The 25,573-nt window shown below is 40.5% G+C and overlaps 1 protein-coding gene across 8 annotated transcripts; it reads left to right on the top strand.

Moving 5' to 3' along the window:
- On the top strand, window positions 1-20,547 carry ZNF45 (zinc finger protein 45). Of its 8 annotated transcripts, none has more exons than XM_050771109.1 (8): window positions 1-173; window positions 1,581-3,024; window positions 8,458-8,616; window positions 8,708-8,780; window positions 10,723-10,769; window positions 13,234-13,360; window positions 13,969-14,061; window positions 17,989-20,547. In XM_050771109.1, exons 5-8 carry the CDS (start codon window positions 10,755-10,757, stop codon window positions 19,803-19,805), a joined length of 2,052 nt encoding a protein of 683 aa, XP_050627066.1. In that variant the 5' UTR covers window positions 1-173; window positions 1,581-3,024; window positions 8,458-8,616; window positions 8,708-8,780; window positions 10,723-10,754; the 3' UTR covers window positions 19,806-20,547. The 8 variants fall into 8 exon arrangements, with proteins under 8 accessions (XP_050627066.1, XP_050627069.1, XP_050627070.1 ...); XM_050771112.1 differs by having other exon boundaries at window positions 7-173; window positions 2,903-3,024; XM_050771111.1 differs by lacking the exon at window positions 1-173 and having other exon boundaries at window positions 385-1,659; window positions 2,352-3,024.
- Window positions 20,548-25,573: the final 5,026 nt, after the last annotated feature.

Genomic DNA, 25,573 nt, shown 5'->3' with positions numbered 1-25,573 from the left:
CCAGGATCTCAGACAAGATCGTGCAATCTCCCAGCCTCCTTTCCTTCCCCTGCTCTGGCTTCTGAAAGAATGCTGCGGAGAGGAGGAAAGAGAGCATCCTGGCTCCTAGCAGCAGAGCCCCACTGTGACAGGACCTAGCATTCACCTTTCTCTTCTGTTCCGAGTGGAAGAAGGTATTTCATTCATTGCAAATGTTTCTGCTACAGAAGTGTCCCGTTATTGAGTAATTGGGGAAAATGTGACATGGATATTAGTCACACTAAACATTGGGTGCTATCACTCTGAGGGCTTTATAAAAACTAACACACTGAACCTTCACAAAGGCTTTGTGTTGTGGGTTCTGTTCACCTTACAAAGGTGATGTGGGTTTGATAAGAATTAATTTAATTTTAAGCAATATTAGTAGTTCATATTATAATCATAGAGATTCATGTTCTCTGTACAGGATGCAGAAAATACAGAAATATAAAATATTACCAATTTTCTTAATACTAGGATATAGATTATTATCAACATTTTAATGCATTTCTGTTTGTCAGTTTTTAATGTGTTTTTGTCTGTTTTATGAAATTGTTATCACACTATTCATAGTGGGTTGTTACTCCCTTATTTTCGACTATGGAAATATCCAAACATACCCAAATATAATGAACTCTTACATACAGTCACCCTGCTTCCATCCTTGCTAATCTTATTGCCTCTCCCACCAACTTTTTTTTTGCCTTGAGTATTTCAAAACAAACCCAGATGTTCAGTCAGTAAGGCTTAAAAACTAATAATTATCATTCATTGTGTTTTGTGTGTTTTGCTTTTTTTGAGATGGAGTCTTGCTCCATTGCCCAGGCTGGAGTGCAATGGCGTGATCTCGGCTCACTGCAACCGCTGCCTCCTGGGTTCAAGCAATTCTCCTGCCTCTGGGATTACAGATGCCCGCCACCACGCCCGGCTAATTTTTGTATTTTAGTAGAGACTGGGTTTCTCCATGTTGGCCAGGCTGGTCTCAAACTTGACCTCAAGTGATCCACCCACCTCAGCCTCCCAAAGTGTTGGGATTCCAGGTGTGAGCCACCATGCCGGGCCTCATTAATTGTTTATATATGAAGGCCAAGGGAGGGGAGATTCTATTCATTTGCCAGGGCTGCCATAAGAAAATACTAAAAATTGGTTGGATTATACAGAAATGTATTTGTTACAGTTCTGGCGGCTAGAAGTCCAAGATCAAGGTGTCGCCAGTTTTGGTATCTTATAAGGCCTCTCCCCTCTGTGTGCTTGAGCTCCCTTGCTGTATGTCAACTTCATCACCTCTTTAAAGACCCTATTTCCAAAGACAGTTATTTTCTGAGATACTGATCATTAGGACTTTAACATTTTGAGAGAGGCACACACAATTCAGCCCATAATAGATATTAGCAGCAACTCTAAGGTTTTTGACTCCTGGCAGCTAGGAGAATGCTACTTATGTGAGAAAGCTAGAAAGAGTTGCAATTTAGGAAAAGGAAGAAGATTGATTTTCTTTGCTTTTTTGGAGTTGCACTTGCCACTGGCATATAACTCTTGGTTTCTTATCTCTCTCCCATTAGACTTCAGGGACCTCTGTTTCATGGACATTATCATATTCTCAGAGTACCCAGCAAGAGGTTTGCAAAGAGGAGTTATTCAGTGAGTAAGTGTGATTCATGTAGCTCTCCAACAGGCATCTGGATTTTGGGTGCTACAGCTTGCAATTAGAGAACAAAATAGAAAGATTACCCATAGTCCTTGTCCATTATCTCACGTTTGATGGGCTGTAGAATCCATCAACTTTTTCAGAGTATTCAAAAGTTGAGTACAATTGTGGATAATATTGTACAATTGTGGATAATATCTAAAACAAACTGCCTTAAAGACAAATCAAACCACTGTTAAGGTACAGTCTTTTTTGTTTTTGAGACAGTCTTGCTCTGTCGCCGAGGCTGGAGTGCAGTGGTGTGATCTTGGCTCACTGCAACCTCCACCTCCCAGGTTTGAGCGATTCTCTTGTCTCAGCCTCCCCAGTAGCTGGGATTACAGGTGTGCACCACCATGCCCAACTAATTTTTGTATTTTTAGTAGAGACGGGGTTTTGGCATGTTGGTCAGGTTAGTCTCGAACTCCTGACCTCAAGTGATCTGCCCGCCTCTTCCTCTCAAAGTGCTGGGATTATAGGCATGAACCACCATGCCTGGCCAGGTTTAATATTTATCACATGGAGATTATGGTAAGGACTGCTGACATTTGTTGGGTGTTTCTTATGACTTGGAGAATTTCTAGTGGTTTCCATGCACTAGCTTATTTGTTTTTTATGACAGTTCTATTTTATTCTGATTTTAAAGATGAAGAGCAAACACAGACAAGTTAACTATACAGATGACCCGGTGGCATAGTCAGCGGGGCAGAGCCAGAATCAAACTTCAGTAGCAAGTCGGAACACTCAGTAACTGAATAACCTTGGGCAAGTTACTTGAACTTTCTGTGCCTCAGTTTTCTTACCCGTTAAGTAGGGATGATATTAATAACTACCTCGTAAAGTTTCTGTGAACAGATATGTAACAATGTTTGAAGTAGCGCCTCGCATGTAGTAAGTCCTCTGTGTATTATAGACTAAAGCTGGCCTTCATCTTCTACAGATAAATTGAAAAATGCAACAAGTTATTGAAGGAGCAAAGGGGTGTGTGTGTGTGTGTGTGTATATATATATTTTTTTGCTTTGTTTTGTTTTGAGACAGAGTCTCGCTCTATCATCCAGGCTGGAGCGCAGTGGCACAATCTCGGCTCACTGCAACCTCCGCCTCCAGGGTTCAACCAGTTCTCTGCCTCAGCCTCCCGAGTACCTGGCATTACAGGCGTCCGCCACCATGCCTGGCTAATTTTTTTGTATTTTTAGTAGAGATGGGGTTTCACCATTTTGGCCAGGCTGGTCTTGAACTCCTGACCTCGTGATCCACCTGCCTGGGCCTCCCAAAGTGCTGGGATTACACGCGTGAGCCACCACACCCGGCCTCAAAGGTATATTTTTAAGTATTCTTTTCTTCCCCACTTTCTGCTTTTCTATGGATGCTTTAATTCTGTTATATATTTAAACAAATGTGTATAGTTTCTATGATAGTGATTGCTGAAACCTATAACGAAGTCTAATTTGCTGTCTTTTGAACTTAGCGAGTCCCTGTGGGATGATTCTATGGTCTATATTGCCTTAATAAAAAGGTCTATGCCTGCACTATCCAATAGTGTAGCCATTAGCTACATATTATTATTTTTTTTTTTTTTTTGAGACGGAGTCTCGCTCTGTCGCCCAGGCTGGAGTGCAGTGGCGCGATCTCGGCTCACTGCAAGCTCCGCCTCCCGGGTTCACGCCATTCTCCTGCCTCAGCCTCCCGAGTAGCTGGGACTACAGGCGCCCACAACCGCACCCGGCTAATTTTTTGTATTTTTAGTAGAGATGGGGTTTCACCGTGGTCTCGATCTCCTGACCTTGTGATCCGCCCGCCTCGGCCTCCCAAAGTGCTGGGATTACAGGCGTGAGCCACCGCGCCCGGCCTCTACATATTATTATTGGCACCTGAAACATGACTAGTCTGAATTGAGATATGTTATAATCGTAAGGCACAACAGATTTCAAAGACCTACTATGAAAAAAAGAATGTAAAATCCCTCAGTAATTCTTATACTGATTACAAGTTGAGGGGATAATATTTTGGATATGTTGGGTTAAAGAAAATATATTGTTGAAATTAAGCTCACTTGCTTCATTTTACCTTTTTAAATGTAGCGATGAGAAAAATTTAAATTACACAAATAGCTTGCCTGCATTATATTTCTCTTGGACAGCACTGGTCCAAGAGAAAGGGAAGCCTCCCCTTTCACTCTGAGAATTTGCCTCCAGAAGCATTACCAGTCATTCTGCAGCTCTTTCCTCTTAGAGAGAGCTCGAGGGGCAGCTTATACTGGAGAGAAGCAGGGAGCTGATAATCAGTAGGCCTGAGTGCCAGGCAGAGCCATGCCCCCAGCTTCCCGGGTGCCCGTGGACAGTTCCGTCAACTCTTTAAGAGGCAATGTAGAATAATGGCAGTGGTTCTTGAACTGTGGTCACATCAGAATCACAAGACCCAGGCCCTAGACTCCTTCTGTGAGCTTGAACCTCTGTGTTCTTTATTAGTAATTCAGGTGTTCTGGTCACCTATTCACCCCATTGGTAAAGGAGGGATTCCCCACCTGCTACTGTCTAAGAGTCCCCTAGACATTGAAACTTAATCCCCATTGTGGTATTATTAAGAGGTGAGGCCTTTGGGAAATGATTAAGTCATGAGGGCATGAAGGAGTTAATGCCCTTATAAAAGAGGCTTCAGAGAGAGAGTTCACCTCCCTTGTTCTTCTGCTATGTGAAGACACAGCATTCCCCCGTCCCCCTTTTCCCCTACCCTTTTGCCACGTGAGAACACAGCAAAAAGGCCCTCACTGGACCCACAACCTGCTGGAGCCTTGATCTTAGACTTCCCATCCTTCAGAACTTTTAAGTTTAGGAGTACACGTGCAGGTTTGTTATATAGGTAAACTTGTGACATGGGGGTTTGTTGTACAGATTATTTTGTCACTAGTGCCCATTAGTTATTTTTTCTGATCCTCCACGCTCTGATGGAGACCCCAGCATCTGTTGTTCCCCTCTATGTGTCCATGTGTTCTCATCATTTAGCTCCCACTTATGAGTGAGAACATGTGGTATTTGGTTTTCTGTTACTGTGTTAGTTTACTAAGAATAATGTCCTCCAGCTCCATCCATCTTCCTGCAAAGGACATTTTTTTTTTTTTTTTTTTTTTTTTTGAGACAGTTTTGCTCTTGTTGCCCAGGCTGGAGTGCAATGGTGCCATCTCAGCTCACCACAACCTCGACCTCCCAGGTTCAAGCGATTCTCCTGCCTCATCCTCCTGAGTAGCTGGGATTACAGGCATTCACCACCTTGCCTGGTTAATTTTGTATTTTTTTTTTCAGTAGAGACAGGGTTTCTCCATGTTGGTCAGGCTGGTCTCATACTCCTAACCTCAGGTGATCCACCTGCCTCAGTCTCCCAAAGTGCTGGGATTACAGGTGTGAGCCACTGCACCCAGTCAGGATATCTTTTTTATGGCTGCATAGTATTCCATGGTATATATGCACCACATTTCCTTTATCTAGACTGCTGTTGACGGGCATTTAGGTTGATTCCATGTCTTTGCTAAATACCAGACCTATGGCTTTTTAACAAAAAAAAAAAAATTCTGTGTTCTTCAGGGCTGAATTACATGCCTTCAGTTATCAGATATCTACATGGCTTTCTCTTCCTATATTTGAGGTCTCTGCTCAAATATAAGAGAAATCTTTCATGACAAAAACTTGTTCTGTGACAGCCCCTCCTTTCATCTCTTTTTATTTCTTTACCCTGCCTTCTTGTTCTTAAAAGTGTCTCTCACTATATATTGGGGGTTTGTTATGCCCTCGTGGCCCATTATAATATCAGCTTTGTGAGATCAAGGTCTTTGTTCACTGCTGTATATTTCACATCTAGGACCCTTGGCTGGCACAGAGTAGACCCTTCAACAATTATATGTGGAATTAATGGTTCAGGTGATAAATAATGAGGCCTTGATCCACATGGTGTATCTATCAACTATTCACTACATCATTAAAGTAGCCATTGTGCAAATCTTTGAGTTCCTTCCAAATGCTTGTAGCAATATAGTAGGTGTTGGGGATGGAGCAGGAAACGAAACTCCCCATTAGACAGGTGTAATGCATATAAGTAAGTAAATATCTAGAAGGATGTTAGAGAGGAATAAGGGCTTAGAGAAAAGAATTAAGCAGAGATGAGGGATAGGAAGTCTTGGGGTGCAGTTAGGAGACCGAAATTATCTACAGGATGGCTAGAGACTCTGAGGTGGTGACATTTGAATAAAGAAGGAAGAGGTTCTTAGTGTGGCTCTTCTAATAGTCTGTCCGGCCCTAGCCTCCTCCCCATCAAGCCTCCTCCTGTCTGAGAGAGTAATCTGTTTCTAACACTCCTTTCCGGAAGTTCTTCAGTGCTCTCCTGCTGACTTGCAGATAATATTGTGACTTGAACATCATCATGGTTTGAATTCTGCCTTCCTGTCCCATCTCTTTCTGCCTATTATTTGTCTTCACATCATGACATTTGTTCTCTGGGAGTTTTATAGTGATTTGGATTCTCTGGCTAATACAGCTCAGTCATCCTCCAGGGCTCAGATTAAGCCACGTTTGCGTAGAACCCCCTGCATTCCAGTGTGGGCTTAGGAGCCCATTCCTCATGCTGCCAGAGGATGCTGTGCACTACTCTGGCATTTAGCCATGTGTAGTGGAATTGCCAGTTTCCTCATCACTAGACTGTGAGCATCTTGAGGCTGGAGAATTGCATCTCTTTTAGTAAGGTTCCCACAAGTCTTCATTGAGTTAATAAACTCATCTATTTAATGAAGTAGTAATAAATTCACCTGCCTAGTGCTAATTATGCAGGCAGTAAAACAGTGTTCGTTTTCAGTATTTTAAGGGACATATTCTGTAGGTTCCGTAACAGTGACTCATGCTGCATTGACTTTGAAGAGCAGAGAGTACTGTCCTAAGATGTATTTAACAAAATCCAGAGATGCTTTTCCTTCCAAAAATGACTTTGATCTTGCCCAAGGACAGCAAATATTGTGAAAGACCTAGAGGAAAAACTTGGAAATAAAATCTCTGCTCTCCAAATCCTCCCAACTGGAGTCAGTCTCAGAATTATACAACTCAGAGAGACCTTAGACCAACTAGTCTAGTCTTCCTATGTGCATCTCCATGTCTGATGGTGGGTTCATTCATTCTTTCAGTCATTTCTGCTGGGCAATTACTTTGTACAGGAACTGTTTTAGGTACTTGGGATATAAAGCTGAATAAGCATTCATCACAAGACAGATGGTTGATGTGCTATTATCACTTTTTTCCCCAAGGCAATGGAAATATACCCCCTGCAAAACATTCTTATTGAGAAGAGGTTGCTGGGCAAATAATAGAGTTAGAACAAAGTGAATTACAAATTCTAAAAGTATTTCAGGCTGGGTGTGGTGGCTCACACCTATAATCCCAGCACTTTGGGAGGCCAAGGTGGGTAGATCACTTGAGGTCAGGAGTTCGAGACCAGCCTAGCCAAAATGGGGAAACCTCATCTCTACTAAAGAAACAAAAGAAACAAAAAAAATTAGCCAAGAATGGTGGTGGGTGCCTGTAATCCCAGCTATTGGGGAGGCTGAGGCAGGATAATCTTTTGAACCAGAAGGCTGAGGTTGCAGTGAGCCAAGATCATTCCACTGAACTCCAGACTGGGCCACAATGTGAGACTCCATTTCAGAAAAATAAATAAATATTTCTTCTAAGATTGGAAGGTTTTATGTTTCCCATTTCCGTAGTAAGGGTTCTTCTATCTGAACTGAGAGAACTAAGAATAATTTACTAATAAATGAAACAGTAATTAACTAATACTAAACTTTTAATCTGGGTATTTTACTCTGTTTCCACCCTCCATAGAATCAGAATCATACCCTGAGAGCTACAAGGAGAACTCCATTTTTCACTGTGCAGGGGCTCTCTCCTGAAGGGTCAAGTGGAATCTGGAATCCAGCCCATGCTTCCCCATCATCAAGCCATGTGAAGCTGCAGACTCCCTGAGTGTCTTAGTCCGTTTGTGCTGCTATAACAAAATATACCATAGACTGGGTGGCTTAAACAGCAAACCTTTATAACTCACAGTCCTGGAGATGGGGAAGTCCATGATCAAGTCACTGGCAAATCCAGTGTCTAATGAGGCCACTCTTAGTGGTTTGCAAAAGCTATTGTCTTGTATCTTCCTGCGGGGAAGAGAGAAGGAGCTAGGTTACTTGCTTTTCTTACAAGGACAGCAATCCCATTATGGAGGCTTCACCCTCATGACCTAATTACCTCCTAAAGGCCCCACCTCCCAATAACATCACATTAGGGCTTCAACATAAGAATTTTCAGGGGACACAGACGTTGGTCCACAGCAGCAAGGGAGGGGCTCCTTGACTGTTTCATGTAAAGCAGCTGCATGGGTTTATGCATAACTTCTATTGATTGTTTAAGCTGCCAGAAACTGTTCCACGTGTTTTATGTATACTTAGTCACTTTCACTGATCTTCCTATGAGGTAGTTATTATTATTATATCCAATTTATAGATTAGACATTAGAGCACAAAGTACTAGCAAGTTGGAGATGCCCGTATTCCAGTACTGGTGGGCTGGTTCTGGAGTCTAGACTGTTCACAACTCTGTTCTCTACTCCCTTAAGCAGCTCCCTTGGCTTCAGAGTCCAATCTCCATTTCTCTGCCTTTTACCCCTAACTCTGGAGCCCTCATTTCTCCTTCCATGAAACCTTAGATTCCTATCTGCTTATTTTTGTCTTTAGAAGCAACAGAGAGACAAGATTTGGAATAGTGGCTCTTGTATGAAAGCCAGATTCAGGTACTGTTCCTGCCACTTGACCTCACCGAGCCTCAGCTTCCTCGCCTGTTAAATGGATACAATTGCCATCATCATATTTGTTGAGAACTCCCTAAAATGCCAGGTATTATGCCAAGGGCATTGCATAAATTCACTCATTGATTCCTCACAGTTATCCTATGATTAACATCCTGTTTTCATTTCCTTTCTTTTAGCTGAGCATAGGCACAGAGGTTTGGGTGGTTGGACCAAGGTCATACAACTGATGCAACAGTAGGTTCTTCACAGTTATGTGTGAAGTACCTTAATGAAACATCATGGACCAGCTTCTTCATATGTTAAACATCACCATTTTTGTTGTTATTACTGTACTTACTGTAGCTTGTTAATTTCAGTGACATTGATTATCTAATTTATAGCTGCATAAATCTTGCAGAGTCACGATTTTTTATTCAATTTCCTCTGTCTCTGTGATAATCTTTTTAAGGCCGTACTGTTAAAGTAAATTTGCAAGGTCTTTTTTTTTTAGATTTTGTCTTTCTCTTTAGAGATAGAGTCTCGCTCTGTTGGCCAGGTTGGTCTTGAACTCTTGGCCTCAAGCAATTCTCCCACCTTGGACACAGAGTGCTAGGATTACAGGCATAAGCCACCATGCACAGCCAAATTTTTCAGGGTCTTATACCTTTTAGAAACCAGTCCATATAGTCAAATTCATAGAGAGAACGTGGTTATCAGGGGCTGGGAGGGGGAATGGGGAATTATTACTTAATGGGTACAGAAAAAATTCTGATGATGGATGGTGGTGATGGTTGCACAACAATGTAAATGTACTTACCGAACGTAACCACTTAAATGGTTAAAATGGTAAATTTTATGCTACGTATTTTACTATCAAAAAAGCAGTCATCTATGTACAGTAGTCCCCCCTTATCCACAGCAAATACCTTCCAAGAGCCCCAGTGAATGACTTAAACCTCGGATATTACCGAAGCCTCAATATACTATGTTTTTCCTTTACCTACATACTTATGATAAAGCTTAATTTATAAATTAGGCACAGTAAGAGACTAACAATAACTCAAAATAGAATAATGATAAAATACTGTAACAAAAGTTCTATCAACACGGTCTCTCTGTCTCTCAAAATATCTTACTGCACTCTACTCACCTATTTTTGGATCATAGTTGACTTCAGGTAACTGAAACCACAGAAAGCAAAACTATGGATAGGAAGGACCTCTGTAATCTTAAGTATTATTGCAAAAGCCTCAAATTAAGTGTGGGAAACCAAGAGAGAATAACAGGTATTTCAGAGGTTAAAGGCAAGGTTAAAGCACAAACCTCTACTAAAAAATTCATTGGCTGAGTGTGGTGGCTCAGACCTGTAATCCCAGCACTTTGGGAGGCTGAGGCAGGAGGATCACTTGAGCTCAGGAGTTCGAGACCGGCTCGGGCAACGTAGCAAGACCTCGTCTCTACAAAAAGTCAAAAAATTAGCTGGACATGGTGGTGCACACCTGTGGTCCCAGCTAGTTGGGAGGCTGAGGTGGGAGGATCGCTTGAGCCCAGGTATGAGTTCATGATTGTGCCGCTGCACTCCAACCTGTGCAGCAGAGCAAGACCCTGTCTCCAAAAAATATATATATATATATTGGTAGAAACCATTAATGAGGACAGGTTTTATGTTACTGAATGTTATATGCTTTTCTGCAGCTAAGAAGTAAGGTACTCTGAAAATGTTCTTTGAGCTTTTCCCCTCATTTAATTCGTAAACAATCCTATGAGGTTAATTCTCTCATTGTTAATCTCTTCATTTTATGGCGTGAAAGAACTGAGGCACAGAGATATTAATAATTTGTCCAGGATTTCATAGCAAATAACAATGCCATAAATCTAGGCACTTGGCCCCAGAGGTTACTCTTAATCTGAGCATTTTACTCTCAATTTCTACTCCCCCTAGAATCAGTCATACCCTGAGAGCCACAAGGAGATACTATGTTAGGGGCACACTGTGTGTGGTCAGGCAGGTCACTCGCTTGCCAGAGTCTTACAGTCAGAGGGACAAGTAGTATCTGGAATCCAGCCTAGTCTCTGTTCATCAAGCCAGCCTGAGGAAGGAACACTGTTGCTATTTCATGTTTAAAAAACAGCTATGTGGGTTAGTGACATCCTTGGCCAAACTCTCATGGCTTTTTTCTCCTTCCCCCTTGTTTTCTCCTTCCCTCTTAAGACTTGGCACTTCTCCAGAAGGAGGAGGACAAAATGACGAAGTCTAAGGTGAGTTGGACCTCCCTTTCTCCATAAAAATTGTCATCTCATTTCTGAAAGATTACACACACCTTATTTTTGTTAGGAAGATGAAGGAGAACAGTAGACATTTAAGAACCTCTTGTGTGCCAGATGCTTGCTGCTTTTTACTTTTGTGTTAATTTTTCTTGCTTCACTTTATGACTTTATGATTTGATAAATAAGCATAGAAAAGTCAGTAACAGAATAAAAATCTCTCATTTTCCTACTCTTTCCCTTACAAAACAACTGTTTTGATTTTCCATGTTCTTTTCCTCAGATGTATTCTGTGTATTTGTAAGCATTGTATAGATAAAATGTTCAAGTTACACCTTTTCTAATTAATATTATTTGCCGCATATTTTTATAGTCCCTTGAATTGATGTTACTCTGTGGTGTGTGTGTGAAATAACTTTTCTCCTCATTCATCAACATTTAGGTAGTTTAGAATTTTTACTGAAAACGGTTACTACAGTTTTCCCACAAATAACCATTTTTTTCCAAAAAGCAATTTGAAGGAGTTTTGCTATTATTTACTTTTAATGTTATAGAAACACTATATTGAAAAAGTACTTTTGATATGTGGTACTTTGGGTATTTCGTATATCAATGATTCAAATATGACATCGTGCAACATGATATCTCTGATCAGAGAAAACATTATTAGGTATTTCCATGTAAGAAAGCTGGATTTTTCTTACCCAGGCCTGAGTTGTACCCTATGTATGTTTATTTACTGATCTGTATTGTTTTACTCTTATGTTAACTTATTTTATTCAAGTAATAATGTACTTAATTTTAGAAGTCCAGTAGTACAAGAGGACTTACCAGATACTTTTCTTACTGTATTTATTCCTCACACCAACTTTATGAGGCAGTACTTGGTCTCATGCGCATTTTAATTACAAAGAAACAAGATTGTAGAATTGTGGAAAGTTGCTTAGTTTCACTTAGGATACCAGAGATCCAACTGATTTCAAAAGACTCCAGGATTTTTACTTAATTGAAGAGAGAGAGGCAAAGGAAAAGAATTCTTCACTCAGAGGACCTGGCCCTTTTTGTGTGGGTGCCTAGCTTGTCCTGGTTAGTGGAAGATGCCTCAGATAATACCACCTCTACTTGATTTTCTCTCCAGTGGCCTCTTCTTCTCTATGATCACTGTCATTCATTTAGGGCACCTGAATGTGCAGGGCTCCAGGGATGAACAGCGTTCGTATGATTAAAACAATATGATATGCTGGCTGGGCACCATGGCTTATACCTGTAATTCCAGCAATTTGTGAGGCTGAGGCAGGTGGATCACTTGAGGTCAGGAGTTCGAGACCAGCCTGGCCGAACATGGCAAAACCCTATCTGTACTAAAAATACAAAAATTATCCTGGCATGGTGGTGCATGCCTGTAATCCTAGCTTCTTGGGAGGCTGAGGCACGAGAATCACTTGAACCCAGGAGGCGGAGATTACAGTGAGCTAAGATCATACCACTGCACTCCAGCCTGGGGAACAGACAAGGCTCTGTCTCAAACAAACAAACAAACAAACAAACTATACGATATGCTAGTGATTCTTTATCATGGGTGATTTTACCACCCCGCCCCCCACTCCCCGGCAATATCTGGAAACATTTTTGGTACCACAGGTCAGGGGTGCTACCAGCATCTAGTAGGTAGAAGCTAAGGATGCTGCAAAACACCCTACAGTGCCCTAGACACCCCACACAGCAGACAGCTATTCCGCCTGAAATAGCAATAGTGCTGAGTTTGAGAAACCCTCCTCTACACAAAGCTATACGACACCAGCAAAATGTAGGTGAACAACAACGTATATGCTAAAAAAAAAAAGACTTAAAATCATCACTAGAAATTTTACAGAGTTGTAAGATAAAACTCTAAATGGAATATCAATAAAAGGACAGTAACAGGCGAGATACCAAAGAAAAATAAAGATGTCCAGTAAATATATGAAAATATGATCTTACTAATTAAGTACACACCAAAAAACCAAGTTGTTTCTTACTGAACAGATTGCCTAGGATTTTGAAAAAGTCAGTTATATTCAATGTTATATATGGTATGGAGAATCAATGATATTTACTTTCTCTTGGGGATAGGATAAGATAGGGAAAAATTGAAAAGAAGATCTGTCGTACATCATAATTTGGAAGTTGCATATTCTCTGACATTGTGATTTTTCACTTCTTGGAACTTACCTAAGAAAATAGGTGGGTAATATCTATGTAAAAAGTTGTTCTTTACAGCATTTATTATAAAAAGGAAAAATCTCTAAAATATAATACACTTTATATGGAATGTTTAACTATATGATAGTAAAGTTGAGTATGGTCTCTTAAGAATCTGGCACCTTTCCCTACACATCTTTTTCACATTTCTCAGTGCTATCTGTCTTCCAGTGGACCTATATTGCAAGATTTAGGTGGAGTGTGTTTGATGTTGTAGGAGCCAGTGACATTCAAGGACGTGGCTGTGGTCTTCTCTGAGGAGGAGCTGCGACTGCTGAACCTTGCCCAGAGGAAGTTGTACCGAGATGTGATGCTGGAGAACTTCAGGAATGTGGTCTCAGTGGGTGAGGACAGGCATTCTCTGACTGAACATTGTCTCCCTCCGGTGTCTCTCTGTCCTTGGGTATACAGGGCTTTGGAGCTCTTGAACTGGTTTTCAGTTTTCTAATCATCCATCATAAGACAGATATGGAATTTTTAGTCTTTCCCCCTGGCAAAAGTGTGTATTTTGTTAATGAACTATAACTTGACAGCATGACAACTATACACTTTTATACTTTCTCAAATTGTGGTCATCTCCAATTAATGGCTCATGATATACATTTGATGAATTGTACCATTGGTTTTTTTAATGAAATAAAATGGGGTAGAAAATGTCAGAGCACTTGGCAATAACTGCACATTGCAGCAAAGACTATGTCTTGTTGCCAAGAAGAATGTGAGAGACAATGGAGAGGGTATGATGAAAACATATTTTTTTTCTAGTAATTTATACTTATATCTGCATATCTTGAGTCTTTGCATGAAATATACTTCCTCCAATGGGTCATGATTAGAAGTGTGGAAAACACTAATTTTGATGTCCTGAAGACGATGAAATGAGGACAAGAATTTTTAGTAATTTTGGCCTCTAATGTATTAATTATAAACCTATGTCCTTGCCTTTTCACAGGGCATCAGTCCACACCAGATGGTCTGCCCCAGTTAGAGAGAGAAGAAAAGCTGTGGATGATGAAGATGGCAACCCAGAGAGATAACTCCTCAGGTGAGGAGGGGCTGGGGCTGCTGGACTTTTTTCTATTAGTCTTGGAGATATTCCAAGGTTGGTAAACAAAAATATGTGATGAAGGCATAGTCTAGAACAGTTTTTTCCCCCTGATAAATATCTAATCTAATTCTAATTTATTGGGTGCTTTTGGATATATGAAGATCTGTATTCATTAACCCACTTAGTTTGTTCAGGATGCTAAAACAAAATAGTACGGACTGGGGAATTTATAAACAACAGAAATTTATTTCTGACATTTCTGGGGGCTGGGAAGTCCAAGTTCAAGGCATCAGCAGATTCGATGTCTGCTGAGGGCCCACTTCCTGATCCAATGACAGCACCTTCTTGCTACGTCCTTAAATGGAAGGGGCAAGAAATCTCTCTCAGGCCTCTTTTATAAGGGCACTAATCCTATTCATGAAAGATCTGCCCTTATGACATAATCACCTTCCTAATGCCTTAGGAGTTAGGATTTCAGCATACAAATGGCAAGGGCACACACATTGAGACCATAGCACCCACATCTAATGAAAGCTTAGCTTTAGTTGTAATCAAATTGAGTATCATTTCCCCCTTGTGGCTTTCCTGTAGCCATTAATAGTGAATCTTGCTCACTTGGTGAAGAACTACTTTGTAGAATAAAGATTCTCATAGCCACTTTTGAGGCAAGTCTCTATAAAAGAAAATCACTTTACACAAGGAAAAAATAATGTTTAGAGAATAGCTTTTAAGTCTTTCCCTTTAAAAGTGTTCTTTGTGGCAACCATCCCCCTCTTCCAAAGAGAGTTACAGAAAAGAACGTTACTTCTCATTTTAGACATCCCTATTCAAATATGGTATGTATGGCAATGTCTTTATTACCTACAAAATTAGCCACTAAGCAAATAAATGTTATAGAAGATAGCCATTAAATAAACATATTCTAAAGAAGGTAGATTTTAGTTTTCTCTTCATTGTAATAAGGGGCTAACATATCATTTTCAATTAGAAATATTATAACCTGGGCAAAATAGGGAAATTGCCCTACTCAAATTGACACATTCTCAGGAAGACAAAAAAAAAGTCACATTTAAAAGTGAAAACTTGCGGCTAGGCATAGTGGCTCATGCCTGTAATCCCAGCACTTTGGGAGGCTGAGGTGGGTGGATCACCTGAGACCAGGAGTTCCAGACCAGCCTGGCCAACATGGTGAAACCCCGTCTCTACTAAAAATACAAAACTCAGTTGGGCATGGTGGCGGGCGCCTGTAATCCCAACTACTCGGGGGGCTGAGGTAGGAGAATCACTTGAACCTGGGAGGTGGAGGTTGCAGTGAGCCTAGAGCGCGCCATTTCACTGTAGCCTGGGCAACAAGAGTGAAATTCCATCTCAAAAAAAATAAATAAACATAAAAATCAAAACTTGCAAAATATATACAGACATGACAAACTAAGTAGGCTTCAACTTAAAGGAAACACATTTATCTGTTTTCCAAGTTTCCATTATTACAATATAACTTTCTATTTGAACAATTTATTTGATTAAGAAATTAATACCTTTCTTAATCATTTAGGCTAGGAGGTGTCAAACTTTTGAGTATGAGTTACAATAAGAAATACATTTTATATCATAAATAATATAAACATTCACATATGGGTAGATGTGTGTGTGTGTGGCCTTAAACAATAATTTATGCAGAGAAATACATTACTGCTTACAAAACACATCTAATATTTTTCTATTCTGTTAATGCTTGTCACAAGTTACTGAATTTATTTCAAACTCACTAATAGTCCTAGCCTTCAGTTTGAAAAACAATGGCGTGATCCATATAGAAAAATGTATTTACATCCATCCATTTTCATAGTCTGCTTTCAGAGACAACATTATTCCCGAGTCTCTAAATATTGACTCCTACTTGAAAAAGGAAAAATTTCAAAAACAATGAGAGAACAAAAATTTTAGAAGCAATCAATCCCTAGATACCCTGGCTACTTTTCTGCCTTACGATTTTTTTTTTTCCTAGGTAATTGTTACCATGATTCTGTGATCAGCATGATTTTCTCATTAGCACTATCCACTTAGCTTAGCCCTGCATCCAGTAAAACCTTAAAACTTCCCAGAAGAATCGCTCTTTCCAGTCCCTTTCCCATTAGGCATAGTTTACTTGAAAAAGTTCTTTCACTTTTGTAATTTGGCTCAAAGTCTCCTAGAGAAGACAAGTGGGAATTCTTTTATTCAATACATCTATTGAACACTGTGTGTCAGGCGGAGCTCTTGGGTGGTGATAAAGTGGTGAATGATATAAAATGCTTGTGCTCATGGATGGCAACATCCGTTCAACAGAGACATAAAAAATAATAAGGGACATATTTAGTTTGTCAGAGGGTAATACGTGCTTTGTCAAAACAAAACACGTGAATGGAACTTGCCAGGGGAGTGAGGTAGATGGGGAGAATTTACTATTTGATATTGAGTGGGAAAGAGGCCTCACTGGGCCGGGCATGGGGACTCACAACTGTAATCCTAACACTGTGAAAGACGGAGGCAGGTGGATAGCTTGAGCTCAGGGGCTTGAGACCAGCCTAGGCAAGATGGTGAAACCCCAGCTCTACAAAAAATACAAAAATTAGCCAGGTGTGGTGGTGTGCCTCTGTAGTCCCAGCAGCTTGGGGGGATAAGGCAGGAGAATCACTTGAGCCAGGAGGTTGAGGCTGCAGCGAGCCAGGTTCACGCCACTGCACTCCAGCCTGGGTGACAGAGTGAGACCCTGTCTCAAAAAAACAAAAAGGGCCAGGCACGGTAGCTCACACTTGTAATCCCAGCACTTTGGGAGGCTGAGGCGGGTGGATCACGACATCAGGAGTTCAAAACCAGCCTGACCAACATGGTGAAACTCCCCTGGTGGTTATGGAAACTTTAATTGCTATTAGGTTTTAGAATAATGTATGTTATTACCATAAACCTCTTCTCCCAGGTGTTCTCATGGAGGATATTTCCTAGCAAGAGGTAAAGGACCACTATCTGTTTACACTTGAACTTTAGGTATGTAGGTCAGCAATCCCCAATCTTGGCATCAAGGACTGGTTTGTTGGAAGATGGTTTTTGCACAGACTGGGGGCGGGGGGATGGTTTTGAAATGAAACTGTTCTACCTCAGATCATCAGACCTCAGTTGGATTCCCAAAAGGAGCACGCAACCTAGATCCCTCACGCACACAGTTCACAATAGGATTCACGGTCCCATAACAATCTAATGCCGCCACTGATGTGATGGGAGGTGGAGCTCAGGCAGTAATGGCCATTTGCCTCCTGCTCACCTCCTGCTGTGTGGCCCATTTCCTAACAGGCCACGGACTGGTATTGGTGCACGGCCCAGGGGTTGGGGACCCTAACTTAGGTGATAAGGTATTTTCTGAAAAATGTATGTCTTTCTAACTAGCACAGTGCCTCAAAATCTCCCAATCTTGGAATAAACTTCCAATGAAATAATCCCAGGCAAAGGTTTTTGATAATTTATGGTAGGAGTTTTGCTAGACATTTTGAACAGGGCCACTTTGTTCAGATGTCTATGCAGTAGGCAAATTTTGTGGAAGCTATTCATTAGACATCTGCTATAGCAAAAAATTAGGCTTTTAGTAAGGTGCAGTTTCTTGGTAAAGATTTCTTAGGAAACATGTTTCCTGTTCTGCAACCACCACATTTTTACCTGGTAGCTCACACAGAAATTTAGTGTGATTCTAAGCAGGTCTCATTAATGTGTAGTGAATGAGAACCTGATGACTCCCTCTTGGTGTCTTGGTACATGTACATGATGATAATGAGAAACGGAACCTTCTCCTGGTTCAATGAAGCCTTAGGCTGTGGGCCTGAGTTTATAAACTTGACATCTTGGAACAAAACATTATTCACATGCTCCATCTCCAAATTTTCTTTATCCTTTTAGGAGGCAAGAATCTAAAAGAGATGGAGACTCTTCAAGAAGTAGGATTAAGGTACCCGTCTCATGAAGAATTTTTCTGCTCCCAGATCTGGCAACAGATTACCAGAGAGTTAACCAAGTATCAAGATTCTGTGGTAAACATTCAAAGAACAGGCTGTCAGTTGGAAAAACGAGATGATTTGCACTATAAAGACGAGGGATTCAGTAATCAAAGTTCCCATCTTCAAGTTCACCACAGAGTCCACACTGATGAAAAACCCTACAAAGGAGAACATTGTGTGAAAAGTTTCAGCTGGAGCCCTCATCTTCAAATTAACCAAAGGGCTAATGCAGGAGAGAAGCCCTACAAATGTGAAAAATGTGATAATGCCTTCCGTCGGTTTTCAAGTCTTCAAGCCCATCAGAGAGTCCACAGTAGAGCAAAATCATACACAGATGATGCAGCTTATAGGAGTTTTAGTCAGAGGTCACATCTTTACCATCATCAGAGAGTTCCCACTGGAGAGAATCCATACAAATATGAAGAGTGTGGGAGGAACATTGGGAAAAGCTCACATTGTCAAGCTCGTCTGATAGTTCACACGGGAGAGAAACCCTATAAATGTGAGGAGTGCGGGGTAGGCTTCAGTCAGAGATCGTATCTTCAGGTTCATCTGAAAGTTCACACTGGAAAGAAACCATATAAGTGTGAAGAGTGTGGGAAGAGCTTCAGTTGGCGTTCACGACTACAGGCTCATCAGCGGATCCACACTGGTGAGAAACCATACAAATGCAATGCTTGTGGCAAGAGCTTTAGTTACAGCTCACACCTTAACATTCATTGTAGAATCCACACAGGAGAGAAACCCTATAAATGTGAGGAGTGTGGGAAAGGTTTCAGTGTGGGTTCACACCTTCAGGCCCATCAGATAAGCCACACTGGAGAGAAACCATACAAATGTGAGGAGTGTGGGAAAGGCTTCTGCCGGGCCTCAAATCTTTTGGACCATCAAAGAGGCCATACTGGAGAGAAACCATATCAGTGTGATGCATGTGGTAAGGGCTTCAGTCGTAGCTCAGATTTTAACATTCATTTTAGAGTCCATACAGGGGAAAAACCCTATAAATGTGAGGAGTGTGGCAAAGGCTTCAGCCAGGCCTCAAATCTTCTGGCCCATCAAAGAGGCCACACTGGAGAGAAACCCTACAAATGTGGTACATGTGGGAAGGGCTTCAGTCGGAGCTCAGATCTTAATGTACACTGTAGAATCCACACAGGAGAGAAACCCTATAAATGCGAGAAGTGTGGTAAGGCCTTCAGTCAGTTCTCCAGCCTTCAGGTGCATCAGAGAGTCCACACTGGAGAGAAACCATATCAGTGTGCAGAGTGTGGGAAAGGCTTCAGTGTAGGTTCACAGCTTCAAGCCCATCAGAGGTGCCACACTGGAGAGAAACCTTATCAATGTGAGGAGTGTGGGAAGGGCTTCTGTCGGGCCTCAAATTTTCTGGCACATCGTGGAGTCCACACAGGAGAAAAACCATACCGATGTGATGTGTGTGGTAAGCGCTTCAGGCAAAGATCCTACCTTCAGGCCCACCAGAGGGTCCACACAGGAGAGAGACCATACAAATGTGAGGAATGTGGGAAAGTCTTCAGCTGGAGCTCATACCTTCAAGCCCATCAAAGAGTTCACACTGGAGAAAAACCATACAAATGTGAGGAGTGTGGGAAGGGCTTCAGTTGGAGCTCAAGTCTTATCATTCATCAGCGAGTCCATGCTGATGATGAGGGTGACAAGGACTTTCCTTCATCAGAGGATTCACACAGGAAAACTCGATAAAATATGTTTTACTATCTCAGATGGGTGCTGAAATATTTTAATTATCAGAGCTATCATAGACAAAACATTTGTTTTATAAAGTCAGTAGTTCGGCCGAGTGATTGGGAGACCACACAGCAGAGAAACCTCACAAGAGTGGAGACATATGGACTGCATTCAGAACACTGACCATTAGCTGATACATGCAGACAAGAGGATCAGGAAGGATGAGTCTGATCTGGAGTAAACCAGAAGTACTAAGATGGGAATGCTGAACGCTATTCCACTAGAATATAAGGTCCAAGAGGGTAGGGACTTTGTTGACTGCCAAATCTACTCTGCCTTTTCAGTGCCTAACACATTGTAATTTTTCAGTAATATTTGAAATTACTGTCATACTTGAAATTCAGTAATATTTGACATTTATCTCTAAAAGTTTCTCTAAAATTGTACTCAGAAGAAGAATTCTGCAATGCTTGGAAGATATATAAGTTAGTCATATGGCCTGATTTTCCCATTTTTGCAGGTCTCGTGGATGAGTGTTTATCAAACTGAAGGTTGCAGCTTGTTAGTGGGTCCAGAGATCAGTTTCTGGCTAGCAACTAGAAATTTTGTATGTTAACAGTACTTTATTGAGGTGTAATCTGCATGCAGTAACATGCACAAGTCTCAAGTTTATGGCTTCCTGAATTTTGACAAATGTAATAATCACCAAGATCCATGTATACAATGTCTATTAAACCAAAAAGTTTTCTTGTGCCCATTTCCAGTCAATCCCACCTCCAGTGCCAAGTATTATGATTTCTATACCATAAATTACTTAGGTCTGTTCCTGAGCTTCCTATGGATTTAGTATGTACTCTTATATCTAGATTCTTATGATCAAATGTATGATGATCTCAGTAGATTCAGAGAAAACATTTGACAAAATTCAGCATCCACTCATGATGAAAAAATTTTTCATAAAAGGCATCCATGAAAATCATACAAGCTAACCTTATTTTTTTACAGATGAGGGAATAATTTATATACAGTGAAACTGACTTTTTTTACATTATTAGGGAATAATTTATATACAGTGAAACTGACTAGTGTATCATCATGCATTTTGGCAAGTACTGTCATATGAACACCACCATCACAATCAAGACATTCAACAGTTCTAGCACCCCCTGCCCTGAAACTTGCTTGTTCTGTTTAGTCAGTCCCTCTCCCCATCACCAGCCCTTGTCGACCACTGACTTATTTTCCATCTGTATAGTTTATATCATTACCAGAATGTCATATAAATGGAATCCTAGAGTATGTTTCCTTTGGAGTCTGGCACCTTTCACTTAATGCTTCTGAGACTCATCTGTCTTGTTGCATGTATCAGTACAGAAGTCATTTCTTTTTATTGCTGAATAGTAGTCATATGGATGTGCTAGTTTGTTTATACATTTATCACTGGTGGGATATTTGGGTTTTCAGTTTGTAGTGATTATGAAGAGAGCTGCTGTCAACATTTGCAAACAGTTTTGTGTATCCACATTTTCTTTTGTCTTAGTAAATATCTAGGAGTGGAATTGCTGGGTTGTATGGTAACAGTATATTTATGAAAAACTGACAGACTTTTCTAAAATAACTGTACCATTTTACATTCCTACTACCAGTGTATGAAAGTCCCAGTACCTTAACTTCACCAACAATTGGTATGTCAGGGTTTTGTTTTGTTTTTATTTTGTTATTAGGATTTCAAAGGTTTTATACTGGGATTTCATTTTGGTTTAATTTACATTTCCTTAATGGCCATTGAGCATCTTTACTGCTTGTTTGCTACCCATATGCCTATTTTCTTTTGTGAAATATGTTCAAATCTTTTGTCCATTTTTTTAAAACCTGAGTTGTTTGTTATTGATTTTTGAGAGTTCTTTATATGTTCTGGATAGATATCTTTGTCAGTTATGTGTTTTGCAAATATTGTATACCATTATGTGACTTGTGTTTTTATTCCATTAACAGTATTTTTCACACTAGAAATTTTTTTTTTAATGAAGTTCCTTTTTTGTCTTTGGTAGATTGTGCTTTTGGTTTCAAATAAAAGAACTCAGCCTAATCCAAGGTCACAAAGATTTTTCTCCCACTTTTTTTATCACAACTTTTATGTTTTCAGGTTTTATATTTAGGTCTATGATATATTTGAGTTAGTATTTATGTAAGATGTGAACCTTTATATAACGGAGGTCCACTATTTGCATATGAGAATCCAATTAACTATTCTTTCAGTATTGCCATGGCACCTTTATGAATCCACTAACCATACGTGTATGGGTCTTTTTCTGGCCTCAGTGCAGTTTCATTGATTTATGTGTCTATCATTTTGCCAAATATTGCACATCTTGACTTTTGTATCTGTATATAATGTCTTCAAACCAGATAGTGTGAGTCTTCCAACTCATTATTTTATTTTGGCTATCAAATTTGTTTGCCTTACCATAATTTCCAGAATCAGCTTTGTCATCTGTAAAAATAATTTGCCGGGATTTTTATTGAGATTACAATGAATATTATAGATGAGTTTGGGGACAATTGACATTTTAGCAATACTGAGAATGTTCTAAACCATATACACAGTATCTGCCTATTTGTTTAGGACTCCCTTATTTCTTCAGTAATTTGTAGTTTTAACCTACAGATCCTGCACATACTTTGTTAGATTTATACCTACACATTCCTTTTTTGGGGGTTCTAAATTAGTACTGTTTTTCAAATTTCAATTTTCAATTGTTCTTTTTCAATATATAGAAATACAGTTGATTGTTTTATGTTGACCTTGTGTCCTATGATCTTGCCAATCTTAGTTATTGGTTTAAGTAGCTGTTCTATTGATTGCTTGGGATTTTCTGTGTAGACAATCCTGTCATCTGCAAAAAAACAAGAAGGAAAAAAAATGTGCTTTTCCCTCCCAATTTATATGCCTATTACAGCCCCTCTACTATGATATGGGGAAACTTCTTCCAAGGTTAGGTTTGAATGTCAAAAGTCCTTCCAAGATTAGGTTTGTATGTCAAAACTCCTGACAGTAGTCCTTTGGAATGATCAAAGAAAGATGATTACAGGGGTGGGAGGGCTGCCCAGAAAAAGGTCCAAAACAGAGAGGAAGAATAGTCAGTGTTCAGTCAGTTTATAAAGGGGGATGTCCTGCCAGCACAGAGTTTAAAAGAGGTGGTGGAGGGCATATGCACTTGTGGAGCAGTAAGTGAACGTTATCAGGATTGTGAGGGAGACTGGACATAGGCAAGAGATGCCTAGAGGTGGCTTGCACTAAGTCAAACTCCAAGTTTCCTCCAATCTTAACAATTCACCCCTGATGTTTGGGTTAGCAGCAAACTCCCAGGTTTCCTGTAAATAAACTTGCATTTGAGAGAGGCCAAATATGCAAAGTTGACCCAATAAAATTAGGCCAACAACGATGATAGCTCCCTGTAAGATAATGTGGCACCAGATGATGTTAATCCAGGCAGAAGGAGGCAGTCAGGAGAAGAAATGGGGATTCAGAAACTCTTGCTACATTTTAGTAACTGAGTAACATCGTTGACTGTTTTGGTTTGTCTATTGAATGATTCCGGAGAGCTTTCCTGTTTTTATTGACCTACACGCAGCCAGAGGTTCCCTTCAGAGGGCCACCTTGAGATGCCACTAGTTCATCTAATGCAGTATTTTATCAACTACCATGACAGCTACAGAGCTTTATCTCATTAAGGGCTTCTAAATCTTGGGCTATTTGGTATATATGGTCTGCCAGAAATTGTGACATTGTTTAGCAGCTCTAAGAACGAAGTCTGCTACAGAACTGAAAAGATCTAGACTTATGCCTATTATACCAGAGATTGTGACGAGGCCCAATTTATAATATATAAAAAGGTGGCCTGGTATCCCCTTTTATGGGAAGGGCATTCACCAGTGCATACGTGTGAGACCCTTGTACTTTCAATGGCTTTATATACTATCGTTGATAGAGGGCAGGAAAGGTGGGACTGTGAAGGGAAATTTCATGAGGAAGAACCTTGGTGAGGTTGAGGGAGTGCCTGGGGAAGTAAAGGAGCTGGAGGGTGACCAGAGAGGATGGCAACTAGATAGTAGTATGGATATCAAATACCTCCCAAGAGTGTGGAAATTAGTTGTACGAGTGGTTACCCAGATTGGGACGCCTGCTGGCAGGCCCAGCGTTGTTGGAGTTTTATTTCTTGGATGACATGTTCTGTTGCTGTTTCACATGTATTATCTGGCAAGTTGAAGAAAGTAGGATGTGGTGTCATGACGAAGGAATAGTGCAGAGTGAAGCATGGATTGCTGGACAATGGGACTCGTGCTAATGCGGTGGTGGAGGTCACTGTGGAGACCATAGGGAGTAGTTATCATGTCCAGGTCCCAAGCGTTAAGCATGAAGGGAGGTATAGTTTTAAAGGCTTTTGTGTGGGGGTCATTTCACCCAAAGGATGAAATTAAGTGGTGGGGCACCAATGGGTGTAAGTTGGCTAGTTTATAGGGCATTGGCTTACACCAAAAGGGCATCACATGAGGAGCCAATAGAATGGGACAAGGACAAATCTACTGCAGTTCCTTGATGCAGCAGAGTAGGTCATTGGCAATGGTAGGTCCCTGTGTGCTGTCATTCATCAGGGTTTGGATATACCTAGATAAGTAAGGGCCTGCCAGTAAGCTTTAGCTTCTTGCAGAGTGTGATTACATTGTGCAGGACAGGAAAATACATGACTGTAGACAGCTATATAGCAGGCAGTGTGGGAGCTTCAGTTAAGTGTAAGGTTTTATGTTAATCTGGCTAGGTGTTGGGCTGTGTTTAATGTTTGATTTAGCTGAAGGTGTCAAAGGTTGCAGTTTTACTTTTCTCTCATGTCCCTTCTTTTTCCCTCCCTGTTGTCTTTGAATTTCCCTAAGAAGTTTAAAAACAGAATCTGTGTCTTGCAGCCTTCTCAGTTTTATTATCCTGTTGTTACACAAGAATCCTATTGATATGTGGTAAAGTGTGGGGAGAGGGAAAGTGTTCTACAATCATACGATTTAATCTGTCTTTTAGTAGGCCTGAGTCCCTGGCCTGTGACCTTCAGACGCAGTTCTTAGTCTTTCTGTTTTCCCCTTAGGTGAGACAGGAAGGCTAAAGAGGGCAGGAGTTGGCATATTGCCTTTCTCCCAAGTTATATAAGTATTTGATAAAGTCATTTCCCTTGGAGAGCAGTCCTTTGTTACGTGGAACACTCTCAGTGTATTTCAAAATACTTTTATCCTCCTCCAAAACATGAGATTTTTCTTGTGTATTCACCATGAGAACCTAGTAGCATTACTGGAGGTAAATTTCATGAAAATGTGAAGCTCCCCCTAAGACTGGGTCCCTGGAAGATTTTTGAAGCTAGCCTCCAATGAATTCTCTAAATTACCAATTAAGCATTCCTACCAATAACATTGCTAATTACTTATTACCAGCTAATTAGTAACAGTTACCAACACTTAGTTACCAATTAGCTGGTAATACTTAATTAAACTGCTAATAAATATTACCAATTAGCTGGTAATACTTAATTAGCAGTGTTATTGGTAACACTTAGTTACCAATATTCTTTCCCTGCCTAAATGGTCTTACTTGATCCTGCTCCAAGTAAGCTGATCTCTATTTGCTTTTCTCTCCAGATTTAGGGCTTGTGGTTTGCCTTTTGACCTCTATTATCTGACAGATCCAGAAAAAATTAATTTCTTTAGTTTTTTGTTGTTGTGAGGATGGGAGTGATCCTCCC

The sequence above is a fragment of the Macaca thibetana genome, chromosome 19 (assembly GCF_024542745.1).
Source record: "Macaca thibetana thibetana isolate TM-01 chromosome 19, ASM2454274v1, whole genome shotgun sequence".
In the NCBI taxonomy this organism is placed as follows: domain Eukaryota; kingdom Metazoa; phylum Chordata; class Mammalia; order Primates; family Cercopithecidae; genus Macaca; species Macaca thibetana.
This window is presented reverse-complemented; position numbering and strand designations above follow the sequence as displayed.